The sequence below is a fragment of the Eumetopias jubatus genome, unplaced genomic scaffold (genome assembly GCF_037043125.1).
Source record: "Eumetopias jubatus isolate StellerSeaLion01/CBP00866 unplaced genomic scaffold, mEumJub1_p1.0 scaffold_9, whole genome shotgun sequence".
Lineage (NCBI taxonomy): Eukaryota > Metazoa > Chordata > Mammalia > Carnivora > Otariidae > Eumetopias > Eumetopias jubatus.
The window spans coordinates 30,590,636-30,617,046 of NW_028274815.1; the positions used below are offsets into that span (position 1 = coordinate 30,590,636).

At 36.2% G+C, this 26,411-nt stretch overlaps 1 protein-coding gene and 3 pseudogenes across 3 annotated transcripts in view; 2 read left to right on the top strand and 2 right to left on the bottom strand.

Annotated features, from left to right (window-relative positions):
- The window catches only part of HEATR5B (HEAT repeat containing 5B), a 111,416-nt gene that overhangs the window by 54,491 nt on the left and 30,514 nt on the right, over positions 1 to 26,411 (bottom strand). For all 3 annotated transcript variants that reach the window (XM_028117150.2, XM_028117152.2, XM_028117151.2), the window contains exons 13-21: positions 25,911 to 26,010; positions 25,118 to 25,227; positions 23,830 to 23,993; positions 23,109 to 23,284; positions 19,479 to 19,584; positions 16,971 to 17,161; positions 11,076 to 11,235; positions 3,988 to 4,177; positions 1,609 to 1,778 (exon numbers count right to left, since the gene is read on the bottom strand). In XM_028117150.2, the coding sequence (XP_027972951.1) occupies positions 1,609 to 1,778; positions 3,988 to 4,177; positions 11,076 to 11,235; positions 16,971 to 17,161; positions 19,479 to 19,584; positions 23,109 to 23,284; positions 23,830 to 23,993; positions 25,118 to 25,227; positions 25,911 to 26,010 (1,367 nt within the window). The remainder of the gene's footprint in view (positions 1 to 1,608; positions 1,779 to 3,987; positions 4,178 to 11,075; positions 11,236 to 16,970; positions 17,162 to 19,478; positions 19,585 to 23,108; positions 23,285 to 23,829; positions 23,994 to 25,117; positions 25,228 to 25,910; positions 26,011 to 26,411) is intronic.
- Positions 4,542 to 6,446, bottom strand: LOC114219622 (stromal membrane-associated protein 1 pseudogene; annotated as a pseudogene).
- On the top strand, positions 9,981 to 10,497 carry LOC114219623 (glycine cleavage system H protein, mitochondrial pseudogene; annotated as a pseudogene).
- Positions 11,986 to 14,439, top strand: LOC148163513 (peptidyl-prolyl cis-trans isomerase A pseudogene; annotated as a pseudogene).

Here is a 26,411-nt window from a genome sequence, read left to right on the forward strand (position 1 = left end):
ACTTCAGAATGAAGTTTCTATTCATAGCCCAATGTATTTGGGCTTCCATTGTAACCACTCTGCTAGATGAACTCTTGCTAAAGACATCATGTGACAAAAGTCAAAGGGCACATTATGGCTCTCATCTTGATCTCTCAACAAATATGTGATATAGCTGACCACTCCACTACTCCACTTGGCTTCTGTGAACACTACAAACTCTATTTTTCCTTTAATCTTTCAGATTGCTTCATAGTTTTCCTGATTCTTTTTCTTTTCCTTTTATAGGCTGGGTTCCTCATTCAGCATTCTCTCCCTGCTGATCTTAACTACTCCTGTCTTTATTTCCCATCTAAATTCTTACGCCTCTCAAATTTAAGTTTCCAACCAAATTTCTCTTTTCTGAGCTCCAGCCATGAAACTAACCAATTACCTAAAACTGAATTAATTATATCCACTCTTCCCAACTTCCTCCTATTCCAATGTTACCAATCTTAGGAAATTATATTACTATGTTCAAGGCAGAACGTGGATTACATCCTTCCCTCTTTTCCTTATGGCCAATTAATCAACAGATTCTACTGATTCTACCTCTTTTTTTTTTTAAGATTTTATTTATTTGAGAGAGAAAGAAAGCGAGAGACAGAGCACAAGTGGAGGGGGAGGGGCAGAGGGAGAGGGAGAAGCAGACTCCCTGCTAAGCAAGGAACTTGATCCCGGGACTGTGGGATCATGACCTGAGCTGAAGACCGACAGTTAACTGACTGAGCCACCCAGGTGTCCCCACTGATTCTTCCTCCTAAATATCACTCAATTCTATTTATTTTTCCCTATTCAAACTGCACAGAGCCGGACATGGGGCTAGATCCCAGGACCCTAGGATCATGGCCCGAGCCGAAGGCAGCCGCTTAACAGACTGAGCCACCCAGGCACCCCCATTTAAGAAATATTTTGATGAACTGTTTATTTCTTGGCTAAGAATGCATCATATTTTTAGTCTTTCCCATTCAGAATTTTATGTCCTGAAGTTTGATTGATAACTTCTGAAGGTCTGTTGCTATCATCATAGTCATTAATTTGTTCACTTAGTAAGTACTTATTGAGAGTCAGCTACATGTCACATAGCATGCAAAGTCCTGGGAATACATTTGTAGATGAGACAAGATGAAGCTTCTGCCATACTGAAATCTGTAGTTTACAAGGGAACATGGTCAATAATAATTATTTACAAATAAGATAAGTGGGGGCGCCTGGGTGGCTCGGTCATTAAGCGTCTGCCTTCGGCTCAGGTCATGATCCCAGGATCCTGGGATCAAGCCCCGCGTTGGGCTCCCTGCTCAGCGGGAAGCCTGCTTCTTCCTCTCCCTCTGCCTGCCTGTCTGCCTGCTTGTGATCTCTCTCTCTCTCTGTCAAATAAATAAATAAAATCTTAAAAAAATATATTTCTTAAATGGTGAAAAAGGAAACCAGTAAATAAAATGAACAGTTATAAAATGACTATTGAAGGTGAAACTCTAGAATGCACAATCCAGAAAGCTTACACTTTTTGTTTTGATCTAGTTTAATCTTTTGGGAAACAAATTTGGGGCTCCCTAAATAAATCAATGAATGAAACAGTTTTATACTTACACACAAGCTCGGAACAAGACTAGAGAGATTGACATGTCGTGGTGCAAACATGTGTAGCTGCTGAAGGCAAGATATGGCAGCTGCCTGAACCAGAGAATCTGAATGGTCCTGGGTTATTGCACAACCCACCAAACAAGAAGAACGAATGGTGGAAATTGTTGCTCCATTCCCTGGTAGCAAAATCAAAGAAAATGCAAAATGCTATTATTAGTACTACCCAAAACAATCGTCTTCTAAATAACCCCTTTCTGATCACTATTCAGATTGTTTTGAAGACAAGAAGTCTGCAAAGTCCACAGAAATGACTTTGAAACATGACTGTATATGGATGACAATAATATATCCCTCCTAGATTTAGCTAGGTTTATAGAAATCCCCTAGGAAACTATACTGTCCTTTAAACCCATCACTGTTTTACTTGAAAGAGCGAGAAGATTCCTCATTCTCTGTCCAACCAATATGATCACTATATTATTTAATAACTCCAAATCCTATTTTCCTAAGAATTAGATTAATGAAAACTTTACAGAGATAGTCAGGAAAAATAATAATAGTATTATATACTGTGTAAAAACATCTTAATTGTGTAATATAAGTGCTTTAAAAATTTTGCCAATGTAATTTATATACATATAATGCCAAAGAAATCATAGTCATATAGAGACGCATTCTAGTTTGAAGTAAATATTGCCTCATCATAACTGCATCAGAAAACACTTGGTAAACACCTATGTTTAATCAGGCACATATTTATCCTGTCCATATCCTTATGATAACACTGGAAGAAAAAATTACCAATTTTCTCAAAGAGGACACTGAGTGCAAGAAAAAGACATGTCTAAATCACGTATTTTCCAATTCCTAGCATTCTTCATTAAGATTTTTTCATTTTTGTCTTGTTTTTTAAAAATATCTGTCCAGATGGAGACAACACAGCATAGTGGTTAAGAATGCATGCAAAGGAAATTGATCTGGGCTTCATCTCTGGCTCCAACCACTCACTAGCAATACAAAACCATGGAAAAGCTCTTAATCTCTCCCAGCCTCAGAGTTTCATCTGTCAAATGGAGAGATGCACCTATCTCAGGATGCTGTTAGAATTAAATGAGATAATGTGTATAAAAATCTTGACCCAGTGAAAGCATTTACTAAATGATAGGGGGAAAAGGGAAAACTCTGAAAATGGATGATACATTCAGGATAAATTCACAATAATTTTCTGCCTTCTGTGTTTTATTCAACCTTTAGTAAAATTATGTCAGTGGAATTGTGTGGTTCGAATATGGGCCTCAGGATCATAACTCTGCCACTCAGTTAAGTAACTTTTGGCAAGTTACTAATCTTCTCTGAGCTTGGTTCCTCATAGAAAAATTACATAATATTATCTCCCTTATGGGAGTGGGTTTTCAAACTATGTTCCTGATCTTTAGAATTCAAAAAAACAGTAAAGCAGAAGTCCATGAAGACAAGTGGATGGTACTCCAGGACAAAGGAACTCCACTTTTCATCTTTGTCTTCATGGAGCTCCAGGGAAAATTTAATTTAGAAAGGTTTCCTCTGGGGGTGCCTGGTGGCTTAGTTGGTTAGGTCTCCAACTCTTGATTTCGGCTCAGGTCATTATCTCAGGATCGTGAGATTGAGCCCTGCGTTGAGCGTGGAGCCTGCTTAAGATTTTCTCTCTCCCTCTGCCCCTCCCAGCTCATACTCTCTTGCTCTCTCAAAAAAAAAAAAAAGGAAAGGCTTTCTCTGCTCAAAACTTCAAATAACAGTCAGTCATAGGTATGTTGTAGGGATTAAATAAAATAGCATATATAAAAAGCAGAGTTGATGGGGTGTCTGGGTGGCTCAGTCAGATAGGCATCTGCCTTCAGCTCGGGTCATGATCCCGGGGTCCTGGGATCGAGCCCCACATCGGGCTCCCTGCTCAGTGGGGAGCCTGCTTCTCCCTCTGCCTCTGCCTGCCACTCTCCCTGCTTGTGCTCTCTCTCTCTCTGTCAAATAAATAAATCTTAAAAAAAAAAAAAGGATGAGTTGAGGGGCGTCTGGGTGGCTCAGTCTGTCCAGCACCTGTCTTTGGCTCGGGTCATGATCAAGCCCCAAGTTGAGTCGGGCTCCTTGCTCAGCAGGGAGTCTGCTTCTCCCTCTGCTTCCCCCTCCCCCTGCTTGTGTTCTCTCTGTCTCTCTCACTCAAATAAATAAATAAAATAAATCTTAAAAAAAAAAAGCAGAGTTGTAGGCCTTTGGTAAATAAGAAGCATTCAGTACATAGTAATCAGTAATTATTACTATTACAAGTTTTCATTAAGCAACATGATAGCGACATTCAGGAAATTGAAAGATAGCAATGTCTAGTTCCTTTATTTAAGATAATTTACTCACCTTGTAGCTCAGGGCCAACAGTAGTTATTATGGCACCCAGGCATCTACCCAAACATTGATGAACTTCCGTATGTGAAGGTGGGACTGTCAACAGCAAGGTAAGAACTAGAGATAATGTTGGTTCCACATATCCACGATACATTGGGCCACTAGAATCCACTATAAGAGCAAGTGAATGAAGAGACCATGTCTGGAATGAAATATAATTTTATTTAGTGGTAAGGAATAATTTGAGTATACTGAATTGATTTTTTAACTTAAATGTTAGTAAATATTAACACCTTATTTTTTTAATGGATTCATCTGTTTAATATAGGGATATAACATTTTGTCAATACTAGGCACCATAAAATGTAAACACAATTACTGTCATAAACCTGGACATACCTTCAAGGATTGAAAGTGGCTTTGTTTAGTTGCCCTGTTTGCATATAGTGCAGAGAAAGGTCTTCATGTTATTAGCACTATGTACATAAGAAGAGATCCAAATTACAGGAGAGGCAGGTAAAATTTGAGTTCTTTAAACATTCATTAAACTAAGTTTTGTAGTAACATCCAGGTTTATCTTCCTTTCACTAACAACGTTCCCTATTAAGCACATCATAACAACAGCACAGTGAAGTGAATGATGAAATAAAAGAATTTCGATACAATGGAAAACAGTGCTCAGTGATATATTTACATTCTATTTATATGATTACACATTTGATCATATAGTACCTTCCTAAGGATTACTGGCTAATTTGGGGGTGGGGTTTATACTGTTAGAGGTATTACTAACATGGTAACTACTTCCCTTAAATGCAGATATTAGAGCTATAATTTTATTGAGAGTAAAACTGATAATGCAAGTTGACTGAGCAGCTTCTCAAATAATGTGGTTTATGAAATCATAGGAAATGAGCAAAGCTGCCCTTGACATAAAATGGTTTCTCAACCTGCTTTTCACATCAAATTTAATCAGTACAAACCAACATGGTCAGTCAGATAATTCTTAATATGACAAATGAGAGAAAGAAAAAAAGTATATGTACATGAATAAACAGGGGAACTAGATGCGTTTTAGCAAGGAATGTCAGGTGGTAGTTCTGGATGAAACTTGCATTGCAGTTTTCACTTCCACAGCTGTGTGCTGAGAGTCTGACCCGATAGGCTTCCAGACCATCCTGCTGGGGGGTGGTGTTGTGTTGGGGGGCTAGCCAAAACCCACTGTTGGGTTCGTACTACTGATACTCATGCCAGCCATTTGCTGAATCATCTGTGAGAGGTTCCACTGGGGCTGTTGAGCTTGCGGCAGGCCAAACTTACTCTGGGGTGCACCCATCTGTCCCACCATTCCTCCTTGGGGGCCAACCACATTTGGAGGAAGTGGCATCACACTAGTCTGTGCATTTCCCATAAACCCATTGGGCATGGGCATGCCCACCATCATGCTTGCACTCTGTCCCATCACATTTCCGAGAAGGCCAGGAGCTGCAGGTGTACGCACAGGCACACCCACTGATGGAAAACCTTGAAAGACAGTTGGTGCTTGTGAGGTAAATGGTATATCTGTGGGTCCCATAAACACACCAGGAGTACTCTGCTGCTGAATGGTTCCTGCACCATACAAAGATAAGATGGAGTCTTTGGAGAGTTGTTTCTTTGCCACCTCTTCTGACTTTGTAGCTTGCTCGGTGAACAGATCCAGATCTCCAGATATTACTGTAGACAAAGTGGCAGCTGCAGGTATAGAGGGCATCCCCTGAGCTGGGGGTATGACTGTTGCAGGTAAGGGATTAGAAATCACTGGTCCAAAGATGTCCAGATCATCATTCAGGAATGGCACCGTGGTTGTGTTCCCATTGGTCACTGGTGCCTCAGCAGGGCCATCAAGTCCTAAAAGATCAACAGTGGGCTCTGCAGCTTTTTTAGGGCTGGTACTTTTTTTGGGCTCCAAATGCTGATCTTCTTTCTTCTGCAGCTTTCCAGTTGTAAGAGGTTTTGCATGCGTTTCTGGCTCCTTTCTTTCTTTTTCTCTTCCTTTTTTTTTTTTCCCTTTTCTTTATTTGTAATAGCTATTGCATTTTTATCATAGTATTTCTTCTTTTCATATTTATCTCTGATGAAAAATTCCACTGCTTGATCTGTCTGTGGTCTTCGAAAGTTCTCTGGAAGATTGGCTTCATAGAGTAGTCTTGCTTTAGTATTTCCCATATCTTGCATGCATTGTATCTGTTCTGGTGTACACTGGTCTAGGTTGACTGACCTGACCCTGGATATATGAACCCCAAGATTTCTATGGATTCCAGCACATGTGACGCAAATAAATACACCAATATTCCAGGAAGCCCATGGAGGACCTTTGGTCTCTCAGTCGGGGCAGTACTTTTGTCCTCCTCCCTTAGCAGCTCGGACAGGATGAGCTGGTGCTGCTTGTTCAGCTTCTGAGCCTTCTCTCGGCAGGAGCGCATCGCCATCTCGGCAGCGGGGCGGGGAGCCCGGGGCAGCTATGGCGGCGGCAGACTCGGGCAGGAGCTGGGCAGTGTGAACACCCCTGGAGCCGCCGGGACTGCAGGTGGACTCAGCTGAGGAAGTGGCGGCGGCAGCAGCTGGAACTGGAGGAGGAGTGGTGGCCTAACACCTTTATTTTTAATCAATGGTCTAAAAATACTTTAAGCAACTGATGTACAAGTGTTATGTTTAAGTTTCTCTGCAGCATGGCTTTGAGTGTCAAATAAAATTTCGATGATGAATTCATTTTCTTCTATTATAATGTGTATCTATCTCATACATTCAAAAGACCATGACTTATGTAATAAGCATTTGATTTAGTGGATGCTTATGGACATCAAATATATTTTTATTGCCTGTATTGTGGAGTTTTGCTAAATAATGAGCCTGAAATAGAACAATGACTGTGACAATGTTCTGTACTCAGATACATTTCTATAGCAATGATATTCACATATCAGCTCTTCAAGTGCATTGAACCATTTTGAGCCCCTATTTATGCCTACTAAGCACAAAGTAATCTTACTGGCTAATAGCATTTCCAAAACTAATCCCAGAGCAGCATATTGTAATCAGCACAGGACTGAGAAAAAATTAAGTCCTTTAAACTACCTACATCCAGTTGTAGAAGAACTTACCTTTTATTTCTGTTGCCGGCAGCTCAAAAGGAGAGCTATACTACTGGGCTAAGGACAGAGAGATCTCAACTTGCCAACAGAGGAAAAAAAAAAATCCACACCTCAACTTCTACTACCTGTCAATCTGCTATGATCCTAGAGAACTCAGCAACCTGACTTGGACAGATATGTACAGAAACCACATCTACTGACAAGAGCTAGCAAAAAATAATAGGGATATAGCAACTTGAGGGAGGAAGACTTGAGCAAACATTCTGGAGAAAATGATTAAATGTAAGAAATAGAGGTGTCTCGCTGGCTCAGTCAATAGAGCATCAACACTTGATTTCAGGGCTGTTAGTTCAAGCTCCACACTGGGTGTAGAGATTACTTTAAAAAACAAATAATAAAAAATAAATGTACAGAACAAAAAGCACTTTAATAAAACTGTAATAAAAATTTTTTAGGCCATATAAAGCACAAAGGAGATTCTAGAAGTGTTTTTTTTTTTAAAAACCCAGGATTTATATTAAAGATGCAATGGAAAACTGGAAAAACAATAGCTATTGCTAAAAACCAAAACCATGATTTTTCAGGATCAAATGGAAGATTATCCTATAACAATGAGTGAAAATACCAAAAAATAAAAATAATGAGGAAAAAAGACAAGATCTAATATATGAATAATACTAGTTCCAAAAAGAGAAAAAGATAAACTTATATAGAATTTGATGAACTTCACAGGAAAATTCTTACACACCGCCAAACAAAAATGTAAGCTTACAGACATACATATATATTTCAGGTAAGTTTCCTAGCAAAAGCAATGAAAAGATGGGGAGTAAAGATTGCTGTGATGTCTGTAACTATCTATTAATTCAGAAGTTTATCACATAAGCCATTGTCTTTTCCAAGTGTGAAATGCATGCATAGTATAAAGGAAAATGATTTCATCACTAAAGTCTCATTTCTGGATACTCAAAGCCACACTGCAGAGAAACTTTAAACACAATATTTGTACACCAGTTGCTTTGATTATTGGTTTACATAGTGCCTTTAATTTCCTAAAGAACATAACTGAAAGTTTTTAGAGATAAATGATTAAAATTTGAGATGTTAATATTTACTGAAATTTAACTTTAAAAAGACTACCATTAGCCTCTTATGTGCAACACCAGAACACAGAAAATCCTGAAACATATATGAATAATGAAAGAAAAGGACTATGTGCCAGGAATAGTATACTCAACTAAAATTCATTCAAATGTGAAGGCAAAATAAAGCCATGTTTTAGATATGCAAGGATTAAAAAAGCATACCATTCAAGCTAATGATTGTTGGAGGAATTTTTCCTATCCAATGAAAATGTAAAAAAGAACAAAGATCTCAAGACAGGAGTTGAGGATACAAAGAAGAAAATATTATTGAAAAATAAATCTCTGGTGATTATAGTTAAATAGATGTAGCCAATAATAGGACTGTAAAGTATAATTTTTGAGTTAGGATTCTTAAAACAGAAGACACATTAGGGCAAACTTAAGAAAATCTACTACACTCTTCTTGTGCAGATATATGGTAGCACTGAGGGAATGTAACTGATACAAATTTTAGTAAAATGTCCTGTCATATTAAAATAATAGTGCAGAGTGGTCACTTGGAGTGTGACTTTAAGAAATTAAAAGCAAGAGAAGGCTGAGAAGAAGGTGAAGACAAAAGAAAGCAAACTACCACCATGCTCTTTGACATAAAAGAAGAAAGCAGAGGGGCACCTAGGTGTTAAGCGTCCAACTCTTGATTTCATGACTCAGGGTTGTGAGATCAAGCCCTGTGTTGGGCTCCACACTGAGCGTGGAGCCTGCTTAAGATTCTCTCTCCCTCTCCCTTTGCCCTTACCCTGCCCCTGCTTGTGTGCTCTCTCTAAAAAAGAGTAAATTAAATTAAAAAAAAATAAAGCAGCAACTTTTTAGGTAAAATTTTCTTCTAGTCCACTATGAAAATAGAATTTTTTAAAAAGCAGTGTAGCACCTTATCCCTTAAGGGATAAGCTTACTTGATTTTTGTCTCTAACCTTTTTGGGAATTTTGGGCTTTACACAGCTGGAAACTTTTACCAAGAAATCAAAGGCAAACTAAGCCTGTAGACTAGAATCCTCTGATGGATTTACTGTCTCTTATCTAACTGTGAAGGAACTTATTAATAAACTAATGATAGGCCCTAATGCCAAATCAATTTGTCTCTTTTCCCAATTTGCATTCCCAATACGAAGCTGGTAAGTTGAATGCTACTGGATTCATATACGCTTAATATTTTTAGGTGTATCAATGTGAGGTGGCAAAACAAGAGAACAGTATATCTTCACACAAGTGAACCTCTTGCCTTTCATTGCAATTGTATTTCGTTGTATTTAAAATATTTAAGGAGAAACAAACAAACAAAAAAATTCCAGGAGGATACTTGAAGATTCAACCAAAAACACTGGACCTGGGATGGTATATAAGTGGGAAGAGAGAGAGAGATGGTCATTAAAAGAAACTGGATCAATTTAGCAAATGTAAGGAAATGCAAAAAAAAAAAAAAGAGAGAGAGAAAACAAGTACAAAAGACAGTAAGTAATAAAAAGAAACTACGCTTCAAGAAATATATATGAATGGATTAAATTCCCAGAATAAGACAGATTTAAGATTAGGTTAAAATACAAAATCCTGTTCTACATTTTTACAAATAAGACTCATAAAATAAAATGACAGAGAAACACTCTAATACATTTTTTGAACAAATTATCATAATCATTACTATTTTACAACTAATAGTCCTAAAAATATTATTTAAAAATGTCATAATAGCCCGAGTCCCTTGCACCGCGACCCCCGCACGTCTGTGAACATGGCGCTGCGAGCGGTGCGGAGCGTGCGGGCTGTGGCCTGCAGTCTGCGCGTCGCCTCGGCGCCCGCCGCACCCTGCCTGCCACGGCCCTGGGGGCTGAGGGCGGGCGCCTTCCGGACACTGCGCACGGGCTCCGCTCTGCTCTCCGTGCGTAAATTCACAAACATGAATGGATAACAACAGAAAATGGTATTGGAACAGTGGAATCAGCAATTTTGCACAGGAACCTCTAGGAGATGTTGTTTACTGTAGTCTGCCTGAAGTTGGGACAAAACTGAACAAACAAGATGAGTTTGGTGCTTTGGAAAGTGTGAAAGCTGCTAGTGAACTCTATTCTCCTCTATCAGGAGAAGTAACTGAAATTAATGAAGCTCTTGCAGAAAATCCAGGACTTGTCAACAAATCTTGTTATGAAGATGGTTGGCTGATCAAGATAGCACTCAGTGATCCTTCAGAACTGGATGAATTAATGAGTGAAGAAGCATATGAGAGATACATAAAATCTGCTGAGGAGTGAAAATGGAACCCCTAAATAAACTAGTATGAAACAACTTAATCTAGCATAGTTGTCTTAAATTAGTGGTACACAGAGGATTTAAAATAGCAACTATTAGCAATACCAGTGGAGAAAGAAACTACTTGCAACAATGCTAATGGAAGAAAATACCCCTTAACTTTATAATGATTGCAGAAAAACACAACATGCATCTGTTTTGCAACACCCTCTGATTTTTATGCTCCAGTTATGATATTCAGAATCCTGAAATTATCTTTGGTTAAAAACTAGTTATAAAAATTATGTAATTCAAGGATGACATTGTTACCTTAAGCCTTAAGCTTACATCTATCCCTGGATGGGGGTCAAAATGCTTAAATAATCTTTCCATTGGAAATAACTGGCAGTAGAGAAAGGTTTGTTAGTTGTATGTGTCAGATAAAGAACAATACTACCTTAATTTTGCAATATACTGCACTTGCTGGTGCTATTTTTATACAATGAAGCAACAGCCTTGCAGGAAGATAGTTTAATAATAAAACATTCAACTTCTTCGTTAAAAAAAAAAGTCATAATAAAGAAAAAAATCAACATTATACCTGAACTTCAGAGGATGTTCCGTCTTGTGCTAGGGCCAATAAAATGCTGACACTGGTTTTTAGATGTTGTCCTGAGCCGATACCACCAACATAGCGATGCAAGCAACCCAGAGCCAATGAATGCCCAGTTCTGGATACAACATCGCGGGCTGATTTCAACCTGAAAAAAAGTTATGCTTCAGAAATTGGTTTTTCTATTTCCCTATGGAAATCAGAAAAGACTACAGTTATGATTATTTCTTTTTCCACTCTCTACCAAGAGTTAGAGATTAATGACAATGGTTGGTGAAAGTGACATATTTCATGGAATAAAGCCTACTTTTATTTTAAAGAAAACGTGAAAGAAGAATCACAACTTCTCAGTTTTAAACATTATTTCTTGAAAAGTCAAGAATCATTTGAAAAATATTTTTATTATTGGTGTTTTAAATAAAAGAATTGTTTTTATAACTGGTTTTAAAAATATAAAAAACAGGGTAACTCTAGTCATAGAATTAAAGAAAATGTTAACTTTCACTTAAGAAATTTTCTATAATTATGATTTGAACCTCTTTAAAATGCATCAGTCCTTTTCTCTGTAAAATATATCTAATGAACTAAAAAATATAAAAAGGAGATATTGTATATTAATTTTTGACAAGGCTTGAGATATATCTATATACAATAAAATTCACCAATTTTAATTCTTTTCAAGTAAACATAGAACATTTACCAAGACAGATAATTAATTACAATAAATGGAAATAAAACATATCAGAATCTATGGGATGTAGCTAAAGTATGTTTTAAGATGAATTTATAGCATTAAAATTCTAATATTAGGAAAGAAGAAAGGTTTTAAATCAATTATCTAAACTTCCATCTTCAAAACCTAGAAATAGAAAAGCAAACTGAACCAAAAAAAGGCATAATGAAGCAAGTTATAAAGGTAAAGCAGAAATCAGTGGACGAGAAAACAGAAAAATGGAGAAACTCAATGAAACCAAAAGCTGTTTTTTTTTAAAGAACTCTAACACTGATAAACCCTTCAACTGACTAAATAAGAAAAAAAGGAGAGAGAAAGAATGTGTATTCTGCTGCTGTTGGATAAAGTATTCTATAAATGTCAATTAGGCCAAGTTAGATGATTGTATTGGTAAAATCTATATTTTTAATAATTTGGGAGCATCTATTCTATCAATTACTGAGAGAGGAATGCTGAATCTCCTATAATTATGGACTTTCACTTCTATTAGGTTTTGTTCCTTGTATTTTAGTTTTTTAAAAGATTTTATTTATTTATTTGAGAGAGAACGAGCTGGCAAGGAGAGGCAGAGGAAGAGGGAGAAGCAGGCTTCCCACTGAGCAGGGAGCCCAATGCAGGGCTTGATCCCAGGACCTCGGGACCATGACCTGAGCCGAAGGCAGACGCTTAATCGACTGAGCCACCCAGGCGCTCCTTGTTCCATGTATTTTAAAATTATATCATAAGATTCATAAACATAGAGAATTGCTATGTATTCTTGGGGAATACATCCTTTTATCATTATGAAATCACTCATTTATTCTGATAACAATCTTTGTTACAAAATCTACTTTTTCTAATAATAACAGAGCCACTTCAGCTTCCTTTGGATTAGTGTTTTCATGCTATATTATTCCTATCCTTTTACTTTTAACCTCTCTCTTTTAGTTAAAGGAGTTTCTTGTAGACAGCATATAGTTAGATCTTGTTTGTTTTTTATTTTATTTTTTTATTTATTTGAGAGAGCTAGAGAGCATGAGTGGGGGCAGGGGGAGGTAGAGGGGTAGAGGGAGAAGGAGAAGCAAACTCCCCACTAAGCAGGGAGCCTGACATGGGGCTCAATCCCAGGACTCTGAGATTATGACCTGAGCTGAAATCAAGAGTTGAACACTTAACGGACTGAGCCACCCAGAAGCCCCTAGATTTTGCTTTTATTTCTTTCTTGATTTTAAAGATTTTATTTATTTATTTGAGAGAGAGACAGAATGAGCAAGAGAGAGCACAAGCCGGGGAAGGGGCAGAGGGAGAGGGAGAGGCAGGAGCAGATTCCCTGCTGAGCAAGGAGCCCGATGTGGGACTCGATCCCAGGACCCTGGGTTCACGATCTGAGCTGAAGGCAGACACTTAACCGACTGAGCCACCCAGATGTCTGATCTTGTTTTTATTTAATCTGACAAACCCTAACTTTTACGTGTAATGTTTAGACCATTTAACATTTAATGCAATTATCAGCATGGTTGGGTTTAAGTCTACCATATTGCTATTTGTGCTCTATTTGTCACATCAGTTTGTTCCCTTTTCCCTCTTTCTGTCTTCTTTTGGATTTAGTATATTTTATGATTTCGTTTTATCTTCACTATTGGTTTACTAATTATACATTTTTATTTTTTAGTATAATCTCTGGAGTTTATAATATATATATTTTTAAAAGATTTTATTTATTTGAGAAAGAGTGAGAGAGAGCACAAGCAGGGAGGAGGGGATGAGGGAGAAGCAGGCTCCCCACTGAGCAGGGAGCTCCACATGGGGCTCAATCCCAGGACCCTGGGATCATGACCTGAGCTGAAGGCAGACACTTAACTGAATGAGCCACCCAGGTGCCCCTATAGTATACATTTCTAAGTCTTTATGATCTACCTTCAAAGAATATCATATTCTTTCATGTATATTATACACAATCAGAGTATACTACCATTTCCTCTTCCCATTCTCTGTGCTGTTGTCAGGTATTTTACTTCTCTACATATTAAAATCCTATCATGTTATTATATTTGCATTAAAGAGTCAATTATCTTTCCAAGGCATTTAAAAATGAGAATAAAACTAGCTTGCAGACTCCGCTGCCCAGGAGCTGCCCATGTCACCCAGCCATGGTCAACCCTACCATGTACAACACTGCCATGGTTGGTGAGCCCTTGGGTCACATCTTTGAGCTGTTTTGCAGACAAAGTTTCAAAGACAAGAGAAAACTTTCATGCTCTGAGCACTGGGGAGAAAGGATTTTGTTATACAACTTCCTGCTTTCACAGGATTATTCAGGGATTTATGTGCCAGGGGGGTAACTTCACATGCCATAATGGCACTGGTGGCAAGTCCATCTGTGGAGAGAAATATGATGATGAAAATTTTATCCTGAAGCATATGGGTCCTGGCATCTTGCCCATGACAAATGCTGGACCCAACACAAACAGTTCCAAGTTTTTTCATCTGCACTGCCAAGAGTGAATGGTTGGATAGCAAGGCTGTGGTCTCTGGCAAGTGAAAGAGGGCATGAATATTGTGGAAGCCATAGAGTGCTTTGGGTCCAGGAATGGCAAGACCAGCAAAAAGATCACCATTGCTGACTGTGGACAAATCTAATAAATTTGACTTGTGTTTTATCTTAACTACCAGTCCATTACTTCTGTAGCTCAGGAGAGCACTCCTTCACCCCCATCTGTTCAAAATATCCTATAATCTTTGTGCTCTCACTGCAGTTGTATGAGATCCATATTTTCCTTATTCCCCTCCAAGTCTAGCTGGATTGCAGAGTTAAGTTTACGATTATGAAATAAAAACTCAAACAACAATAAAAAAGAAATTAATGAGAAAAATAATAGCTCATTTAAAAACAGACTTATAAAAGAATAAGTCTTTATTAGTGAAATCACTGAAAGTGAATTTCAGTTTGAATGGAAACAAATTCAACCAGTAATGATTTTTATTTCCTTCTGAACTAGGTCTTAAGCAGTTGAAGCAAATCTCTGTTAACTAGAATGGTTTAAGAGAATGATTCCTGTCTAAATGCTAAGATGGCATAAGATTTTAGTGTGTAAATATAGCCGACAGATCTGTATGTTTAAATACTTTTGGCTTTTCATAGTCAGATATTAAATCAACAAAAGACAGTGTAGATGAAAACATTCTACTATAATGAGACAGGAGGACAGTGAAACTTTTTCAAGCTAATCTAAGTGAACATTCTACTATAATGAGACAGGAGGACACTGAAACTTTTTCAAGCTAATCCAAGTTACCACAGATCTTTATTTTTACTTTTATTTATTTATTTTAAAGATTCATTTATTCATTTTAGAGAGAGAGTGTGTGCACAAGCAGGGGGAGGGGCAAAGGGAGAGGGTGAAAGAGAGAGGGGAAGCAGACTCCCCACTGGGCAGGGAGCCCAAGTAGGGGCTTGATCTCAAGACCTTGAGATTATGACCTGAGTTCAAACCAAGAGTTGGAGGCTTAACCAACTAAGCCACCCACGTGCCCCTATTTATTTTTTTAAGTAGTCTCCATGCCCAGTGTGGAGCCCAATGTGGGGCTTGAACTCATGACACTGAGATCAAGATCTGAGCTGAAATCAAGAGTTGGATGTTTAACCAACTGAGCCACCCAAGTGTCCCTAAGAGACCACAAATTTTTAAATGTACCATTACTTTATATAGTAGTATAAAAGAAAGAAAAAATGTATATTGGCTAATTGAATTTAAATAAAAAAAACAAAAAACAAAAAGCACTGCCTATTAATTATGATGTTTGTAGAGAATTTAAAACAAATTCTAATATCAGATGAATTGTGAAAAATGGGTAACTTAAAATGCATGTAAAAATTAACTTCAAATCATAATCAATTATTTGGAAAAGCTAATGAAACTAGGCACTGAAAATACTTGCAAACCATTAACCAGACAGATATGAATATGAATGAAGGTCTTTGTGTTTCACCAGAATAACTAAAAAAAAAATACTCCTACAGGTATTGGAAATACTTGTAAATTAAAATTCCTTGAACTAAAAAACAAAATGACCACTCTGAAGTTTTCCAAACAAATACACTCTTATTTTACCTATTATTAACAGAGTACAAACCATTAAAAGGTAAGATTGGTTGTGTATTTAAAAACATCTTTAACCAAAGTTGATTTCAGAATCAATGACATACTTGGAAAAGCAAAACTAATCTGTTGCTAGAAAATGGCAGAAGTCATCCTGTAGAAGAGAAGTATCTGGAAATATTTTATCTTCTGCTTGCTCATACTATCCTTAGTGATTCAAACAATACACTGGGGGCATTATCCTATAACCAAACTGCTGTTCATGTTTGAAGACAGGGAAAACCATTCTCAGATAACCAAGAATTCAGAAAATACTTTTTCTTCAAAACTATTGCTTCACCACCATTGCTTCCCTCCCCCCACTAAAGATTACGGCCTAGTTTGGTATAATTAGTACTCAAAATATACAACTGTGAAGAATAGTTAATTTACATAACTCAAGTATCAGTTCTTGACCACACCTGATTTTCAACTTCTCTACTTAAGTACTTGATTAACAACCAAGAGTAATTAATAACTGTATCATCTTAATCATACTTATTTGGAACTCTGAGATCCTCTTTTTAATTAATATGCAAAGAAATCTTTAAAATCTAACACTAACTTTTCCCCTGTTTCAGGGATAATTTAAGAGATGATAAACTTGCTGGCAGTTAGGAAAAGAATGGCTTATTACAAAAAGTGATTAATTAACAAAAAGTATAATGTGGGGGGCAGAGATAAGAGAAAGAGACTACCAGAGCACCTCTTCAGAGCAGAATACATATAACTAACTGAGAGAAGTCCTATTAACAGTCCTCTTGATTCCATTATGTAACATTCAAAGGCTGAAACCTCACCACACTGAAACTATCTATAGTATTATGACTTCTCCAGATCCTAGAGTTTAAACAATTACTGAACTAAAAAGATTATAAAAAAATTAAGACCATTATTTAAAAAAACACAAAATTTTGTCATATGCTATACCGTGTGGAAAACATATCATCCAATTACTATAATTATTGATTACTTAAAATGACATCTCTGCCTCTAAGAGAAACTTACTTGTCAGTAAAGAGACCCACTTACTTGTCAAAGCTATATTGGGCCATTCTAGCAATGAAGGTTGCTTCCCCAACCACCTGAGCCATTCTTCCAAGAGCTTCCCCTGCTGCACATCGTAAGATGGGGTTTGGGTTGTCCAGAGCACCCATAACCAGAGTCAGAGCAGATTTACGAACTTCCTCAGGTCCCAAAGTACTTTTGTTTTCAGCCAGGCCCTACGGTTATTTAAAAAAAAAAGGCAATTCAAAATTCACATTAAATTTTTTTAAAAATGTGCTGCAATCTTTGTAAATATACCCACTTCACCCACTTTTTTAACCTTTTTATTTTTTAATTTTTTAAAGTTTTTATTTTATTTTTTTTGTTGATGAGCTCAAATTTATTTAGTTTTTATTTTTTTTAAATTTTATTATGTCAGTCACCCAGCGCTCATCAGGACAAGTGCACTCCTTAATCCCCATCACCTATTTCACCCATCCACCTCCCCACCTCCCCTCTGGTAACCAGTTTGCTCACAATAGTTAAAGAGTTTGTTTCTTGGTTTAGCTCTCTCTTTTTCCCCTTTGCTCATTTGTTTCTTAAACTTCACATATCAGTGAAATCATATGGTATTTGTCTTTCTCTGACTTATTTCACGTAGCATTATACTCTAGCTCCATCCATGTCATTGCAAATGGCAAGATTTTATTCCTTTTTATGGCTGAGTAATATTCCATTGCATATATACATATATATACACACACACACACACACACACACACACACACACACACACACACACCACCTCTTCTTTATCCATTCATCTATCAATGGGCATTTGGGCTGCTTCCACATCTTGCTATTATAAATAACACTGCTATAAAATAGGGGCAGATATATCAACCATCCTTTTTTTAAATGAAGTATAGTTGACATACAACATTAATTTCAGGTGTACAACACAGTGATTGGACAATTTTATGCATTAAGCTATGCTCATCATAAGTGTAGTCACCATGTGTCACTGTACAACATTATTACACTATTATTAACTATATTCCCAATGCTGCATTCTGTGACCTATTTACTTTATAACTGTAAGTTTGTATTTCTTAATCCCCTTCACCGATTTTACCCATTCCCCACCCCTGCCCCTTCCTCAACTATCTTTCACCTGTATATACTACACCTAGATCAATACCTATTAAATCGACAGTAATCACTTTCCTAAACATGATTCAGAACATGATATATAACATAGTTATAGTCAATCAGCCCTAAAATGAACAATCCCTGGAAGTGTCTCTATCCAAAGACAAATGCTCAAAAATTGTTTTTATATGTAAAGGACACTGTACTATTAAATCAACTGTCATTCAACTGATTGACATTTATCATTAGACCTTTAAGTAAGGAAAAGGTCTGATGATTATGAAACTTTGATTTGTTTATATAAAAATTTCAGAGAAGATAATTATGTCATCAAGAGTACATTCAATATATAAAAAGATAAAATGGGTAAAAATATCAGTAACTGAATATTGATACAGTTTGTTCATCATATTAAATGTTAATATCTCTGTTCTAGGTACACTTACTGTCATGGAACTTAAATTACTTGAGACCAAACATCCAACTCATGGTGCCGAGGGAAATGTTAACTACAACAGAGGTATTACTGAGCAAATCTATGAAGAAAAGTGTACTTGGACCAATATTACAGTTGGTACACTAGCCTTCCAGACATTAAGAGAGACCATGACTACTTTTTAAAAAAATTCAGATGTTGGTATTAGCTGATGGTCTCTAAATAGGGCATATACTAACAGTTATATAAACAATACAAACTTGTATTTCTATAATCAATGCCTATGTCCCTTTTCCCTGATGTTTACAAAACATGATTTAATTCATGCCCATTTAAACACCTGTACTTGCTGCCATTTTCTTTTACAAGTAAAACCTTATAATAAGCTTAGTGCTGAGCAATATAAAAAGTTTTCAAATACATCATGGAAGGCCACAGGCTGCACAGAACAGTGCATGAACACTGAGAGATAGGCAAAATATTTATTTCACTTCATACATGTAGAAACTGAGGTTCAAAAGGTTAAAGGAACTGCACAAGACATAAACCTAATGAGAACTAAACCAGAACACAGTCTCTAAATGCAGCCTTCTTTCAGCTATACAACATAGCCTCTCCTGATTTATGGTCTAAACCACAAATTGAACTTGAGCTTTATCTGGTTAACCTTCAGTAGAGTATCAGATTGCATTAGACACCTTTGAAAATTCTGAAAGAACTTTCCAGCACTTGTAAAATCTGAAAGGTCACATAGAAACATGAACTTGAACATTATTAAAATATAGAACACTATTTAATTACAATGAGCTTAATAAATCGTTTCTAATAATTTAATTAAACTAATATAAAAACATAGTTATCAAGTGATACCCATATAATCATCATAACAGTCTAGAAATAACTGCCTTAGTAAAGGCATTAATTAAAATCTTAGTTCAGAATACTTATGTTTTAAAAGTAAATACCTTTAGTGCACTAAGAACGGCAGTAAAAATATTAAGTTGCACAGCCTGTTGGCGGACACCTTTGGCTTGTTTAACACATTCAGCAAAGTGATCCAACATTTGTAATCTATAATCATAGAATAAAGATAACATTAGCAATACTTTTTATTCAAATATGGCTCAGAAAACAGAAGTAAGAGCAATAGCTAAGTGTTTAACAAATAATGTCCCATGCTATTTCATTTCTATTTCATTCCTGCAGCTGGTTCAAACCAGTCTCCTCCTCCTGAATTGATATAGGGACATGTGGTTTTTAACTAGAAACAAAGCAAGCAACTACATATTAAGTTTCAATTGACAAAATAAGGTCTTAACTTCAAGGTCATAATGTTCTTTAACGTTAACCTCAGCATCTAACAAAGTGCCTGGCATATAGTAGGTGCTCAAGGTTTCTTTTTTTTTTTTTAAGATTTTATTTATTTATTTGACAGAGAGAGAGACAGCGAGAGAGGGAACACAAGCAGGGGGAGTGGGAGAGGGAGAAGGAGGCTTCCTGCCGAGCAGGGAGCCCAATGCGGGGCTCGATCCCAGGACCGAGATCATGACCCGAGCCGAAGGCAGTTGCTTAACCAACTGAGCCACCCAGGCACCCTCAAGGTTTCTTGAATAGAATAGCAGTCACTAACTACGCATCTTTAAGTTGAAAATTTTAAAATGTGGCATAATTTTTTTCTTCTTTCAAAATATTCTCACATGGAAGAAAATAGTACCTCATGTCCTATTCTCAAAAGCTAACTGGGAGATTTTGGAAAAAATTTAGCTCTGGTAATTTTTTTTTAATGTAGAAAATCAAAGGTGAATTTTTTTTATTATTTCAAATTATTTAAATGAGGCAGCAAAAAAAAAAATCACAGCCATTTGAGACTACTCTGATAAAAGAGAATGCGATCATTTCAGATTCTAAAAATAAATGGGATGGGCAAAGGAATGCTGGGAAGTTGGATTTAGTATTAAAATAACTATGAACTAAAGTAGGAAACCAGTATCTCCCTTAAGGTCACTATAAGGATTTAAGCTCAATGTATAATAGGCCATAGGTCTCAGGTCAAAGCATTCTTCAAAATTAGAGGAAGAAATCATCTAGTCTCCAGTAGGAACTCCAGTTAGAGTTACTGGGGGCTAAAACTGACTACTTTAACACTTGTTGTGACATAGATCCACATCTTCTATGGATGAGGAAGCAGCGCATTATTCACACTGCTTTCAAGCACACACATAAGAAAAGACACGTCTCCAACACTACTGTTAAGCATCATTTGCCTATAACTGACCTCAAGTACATGACCTTTTAAAACGACTTATTTAAAAAATGTTTTTTCTTTATTATAAAATAGTCATTTCATTTAATTTGAAGACTAGTAACAAAAAGTTACTAGCCAAAAATAACTACTCTTAACCTCAGGTATAGTCATTTCCTCTCAGGTCTTTCCTTATGTATTCACATATACATATGTATTGGTATACACATGTACATTTTTATGTATTTTAAAATACCAAACTGGGATCATTTCTTGCTTTTTATTTTACTTTTCTTATTTAACATTTTATAAGGAGCATTTTCTGATATCAAAACATTGTCTATGTAAAAAATATTCTAGGGGCGGCTGGGTGGCTCAATCGTTAAGCGTCTGCCTTCGGCTCAGGCCATGGTCCCAAGGTCCTGGGATCGAGCCCCACATCGGGCTCCCTGCTCCGCGGGAAGCCTGCTTCTCCCTCTCCCACTCCCTCTGCTTGTGTTCCCTCTCTCGCTGTGTCTCTGTCAAATAAATAAATCTTTAAAAAAAAATATTCTAGCCTATTGACTTTCCATAATTGATTCATTCATTCCTCCATCATTGGATATTTAAGTTGTTATTATATTTTAATAGAACTTATTTATTCATAGTTCACCTTGTACAAAAGTGATTTAATATAGTTAAGATAATCCTGGACTCTAGTTAGAGCTCTCATAACTAGCTATGTAACTTTGGGTAAACCACAAATTCTTGGACCTGGATTTCCTTAGATTTAAAACAAGGACATTAAATTAGATGCTTTATGAGATTCTTCCACCTTTAATGATCTTCAACATTTATGTGGCAACCAAATGTTCTTAAAGATATCTGGGTAAAGTAAAATTTCACACTGAAATTTTTCTTCTCAAATTAAAAAGCAATTATCAAGTAACCTACACATTTTTAAAGATAACACTTGTTATCTTTTATATTTATATTATCTTTTATATACAAATATAACAATGTTTTAAAAGCATATGTTTTTTATTTTGGTGGGGGAGGCACCTGGCTGGCTCAGTCCGAAGAACATGCGACTCCTGATCTGGGGGCTGTGAGTTCGAGCCCCATGTTGGATATAGAGATTCCTTAAAAACAAAATCTTTGGGCGCCTGGGTGGGCTCAGTTGTTAAGCGTCTGCCTTAGGCTCAGGTCATGGTCCCAGGGTCCTGGGATAGAGCCCCGCATCGGGCTCCCTGCTTAGCGGGAAGCCTGCTTCTCCCTCTCCCTCTCCCCCTGCTTGTGTTCCTGCTCTCACTGTGTCTCTCTCTGTCAAATAAATAAAATCTTTAAAAAAAAAAAATCTTTAAAAATAATAAATAAATAAATAAGCATATATATATATATATATATTTAAGATTTTTTATTTTTAAGTAATTTCTACACCCATCATGGGGCTTGATCTCACAACCCCAAGATCAAGAGTCACACACTCCACTGACTGAGCCAGCCAAGCGCCCCTAAAAGCATATTTTGTTAAACAAGTTACCTGAAAGTATCTTACACTAAGTCATTTTCACTTTTCCTTTTGAGAAAACCACCATAAACAGACAAAATGCCTACTAAAGTTGAGTGTTTGTGTACAAAGAATACAGCAAACCAAAATGCTCCTCTTAGAAAAACAGTTATTTTAGTTTCCCAAGTTCAGACTCAAATTGAATGACAAACGTTATTAGAGAGTAGACTTCTCACTCATTAACTTCTTCAGTAACAAAATCAAAAGACTTAGCAAACTGACTTAATGATTCCTCATTAAAGATATAGTGAAAACCTACTTATAAGCTGTCAAATGAACTACTGAAATGAAAATCTTGCCATTTAAGACACAGTCCACAATACAATGGTACCAGACGCTAGTACACAGAGCCAAATCTTAAGAACAATTTCAAATTATGTGGAATTTTCATGTAATTTTTTTCCATCATGTATGTGTCACTTACGTTAAGTTTATAAGCCTATATTTAAGTAGTAATTCACCTTATTGTAGGTAACCGGGGTAGGAAAATCTATTGTTTGAATATAATTTATATGTATATATTTTTTCCTGATAGATTATTTACATTAAATACTTTAAAATATTTAAATTTATTTATTTATTTATTTTTAAAGTTTTTATTTAAATTCCAGTTAGTTAACTTACAGTGTAATATTAGTTTCAGGTGTATAATATAATGATTCAACACTTCCATACAACACCCGGTGTTCCTCACAACAAGCGCACGCCTCAATCCCCATCACCTCCTTAACACATCCCACTAACCACCACTCCTCTGGTATAATTTATATTTAACTAAAATTGCCTGATTGACTTTATACTAACCGGTGTTTATAAGAAACATGAGGAAACACTACACCAAAAAGAGCCACGGAAGCATCAATGACTGAAACCCCAAGAGGAAGAGGACCAGGCACAGCTTCTCCGGCAGGGATTCGTAAGTAAATGGAGGATGGATCATGCTCCAGAGCCCCACTTCCAGATGCACTGTTTGGCTGGAGCTACAAAAAGAATGACATAAAAATCATTCAAAATCTACTTGAATGAGTATTAGTCAAGAAGAACAGAATGAGAGGAAGGAAAAAAGGTAACAATATCAACAAAAAAAACCAAGAATGACTGAATCTGAAAACTTCCAACAAAAAATCACAAGAATGATTGAATCACAAAATTTTTAAATAGATAAAAATATGATTTGGCCATGAAACAAAGCCATCAGTAACACATTGTATAATTTTAAGAAAATGCTCATTCATTCTAAATCATTTTTATACTGCCCACCTTAAAATGTGCAAGCCAAACATCAGGAATAACTTAAACCCACAAAAAACTCATTAAAAGAAGTTGTAGTAACTTTTTTAAAAGAACAGACAAAATTTACCTTTTTTCACTATTTACCTACCATCAGGAAGCTATCTTTAAATGTCTAAGAAAGCCAAAATAAAATTAAACTTTAGTCTTCAATATTTTCTTTTTAAATGACAATGTATAATAACACCATTGCTTTTGATGAAGTTGTATTTCAATTCCCTGTATGGTTTGCTACCTGGTCTTCAATTGATTTATGATCAGTTTCTTGAAGCCAGGAACCTAGAAGAACACTGTCATCATAATGGCAGAGGGATCTGAGGAGGGAAGTAGTTGTGTTGGCTGAATTGTCAGTCAAAGTGAATTCTGCTACCAGTTCTCTAAGAAGTGCGTTGAAAGATCCTAAAAAAACAGAACTACAGATCAGACGTGAAAGAATAATTTTTATGAAAATTACAATCATTGCCCACAAAAAGAAGCAACATGTTCTAAAGGGATAAAATAATTAAGTCCCTGTTCTCTTTTTTAAAAAATCTATACTATTTTAGTGCTAGTTTCAACATACAATAAGAGTACTTTCATTTTTATTATTGTATTATGCCTTTTAGCCCAAATTATTTAAAGTAACAAAAATACTCAGAGGAAATATTTATATTAAATATTCACATTTAAATTTAATAAATTTAAATATATTAAATATATTTTAATGCTTTAAATATCTGTTTAAATATATTAAATATGACACAATTATTAATTATTATTAATTACCCAATGATGTGCAAACACTGAACCAGAGCACATCAGAATTCTTGGGCATGGCTGAACTGAAGACAAATCAATGGCTTATTTTAATATTAGCATTTTATATAATATTTGATATCTGCAAAGTAATTATTCTCTGTCAAGATTCCTAAATTATTGTCTATATTATAATACATATGAAGCAGTTTAGGGTAGTAATTAAGAGCATAGAGGAGCGCATGGATAGCTCAGTTGGTTAAGTGTCTGCCTTCAGCTCAGGTCATGATTCCGGGGTCCTGGGATCCAGCCCCACATTGGGCTCCCTGCTCATCAGGGAGTCTGCTTCTCCCTCTGCCTCTCCCCTGCCTGTGCTCTCTCTCTCCCTCTCAAATAAATAAGTAAAAATCTTTAAAAAGTAAATAAAAGCACAGACTTTAAAGCTGAACCAGCTGGGTTTGAATCCAAGCTCTGCCACTTACTAGATCTCAGACTTGGGCAGGTTACCTTACCTCTCTGTACCCGAGGCTCTTCATGTATAAAATACGGCTGAATTACCTCATAAAGTTGTGATTAGAGTCAAAGGAGATAATACATGTAAAGGGATTAGAACAGACCCAAACACAGTAAGTGCTCAACAAGTGTAAGCTTCTCTATATGAAGAAAAGTAAAATGGTTGTGTTCTTCTGCAAAGTCAGGGGAGAGCCTTGGTCAGAACTCTGTAATACGGTGAAGAACTGGAAAGGTATACTGAAGAAGTTTTATTAGATACTGTAAACTTTATTTACCTTCATAAGTTTTTGGAGGTAACAAAGCCAAGATATCATAAAGTCTTAAACGGACCATTGCGGCACTGGCTTTCAGATGAGCTCCATGGGCTTTAATTACAGATGGAATGCTAAAATATCAAAAGTATAGTTAGTATCAGCTTACTAGAATAAGTGTTACTTAAAACATTTTCAGCAATGTATCAATGAACTGTAAAATACATTGGTATTACATTTTCATTTTAGTTTATTCTATGGCCTTTACTGGAACACTATAAAACACAATTTTATTTCAACCCATACCATTACTATAATTTTTTTTTATTTTATTATTATGTTATGTTAATCACTATACATTACATCATTAGTTTGTGATGTAGTGTTCCATGATTCATTGTTTGTGCATAACACCCAGTGCTCTACGTAGAACGTGCCCTCTTTAATACCCATTACCAGGCTAACCCATCCCCCCAGCCCCCTTCCCTCCAGAACCCTCAGTTTGTTTCTCAGAGTCCATAGTCTGTCATGGTTCGTCTCCCCCTCTGATTTCCCGCGCTTCATTCTTCCCCTCCTGCTATCTTCTTCTTCTTTTCTTTTTTTAACATATAATTATTATTTGTTTAAGAGGTACAGGTCTGTGATTCAACAGTCTTACACAATTCACAGCGCTCACCATAGCACATTACTATAATTTTTAAGGTCATTTTAAAACAATAAAGTTTTATATGTTTCATATATGACATTAGAGGGAAATACAAAACATGACTATAAATATGCAAAATTGGATATTAACTTGTCATAACTGCTTACTTACTGTGACATCATAGTCATGGCACATTCAATAGGGGTCATCAATTTTCTAATCACATCTTCAGTTAGGAGCTCGGGGCAATGTGCAACGAAACTCCTCATTGCTAGATAAAATATTTAAAAGAACAGATTTAGGATAGCTTTTGTGAAAATAAAAAAAAATTACAGAATTATATAAAGATACCTATAATTCTCCATTATTATACAATATAAGGTTCTGAAATCAGGTCAAACCAAAAGAAGAGCTAACTGCAACTATAGAGAAAAATCATTAGAAAAATCTAGAAGAAAGGTGGAGGGAGAGAAGATATCTGTTAGGGAGATTTCTGTGAGTAGGAAATCAAAGGTCTGGTAACATCACTAAATTCAGACAACTACAAAGAAAGCAGTTTCAAGACAGAACCAAGAGTGCACAAAACAGCTCAGTGAGAAGGAACATCTTTGCTGCCCCTTTAGCTATAGAACTAAGACAAAAACAGCTCTTAGATGTGTGGGAACAAAACGG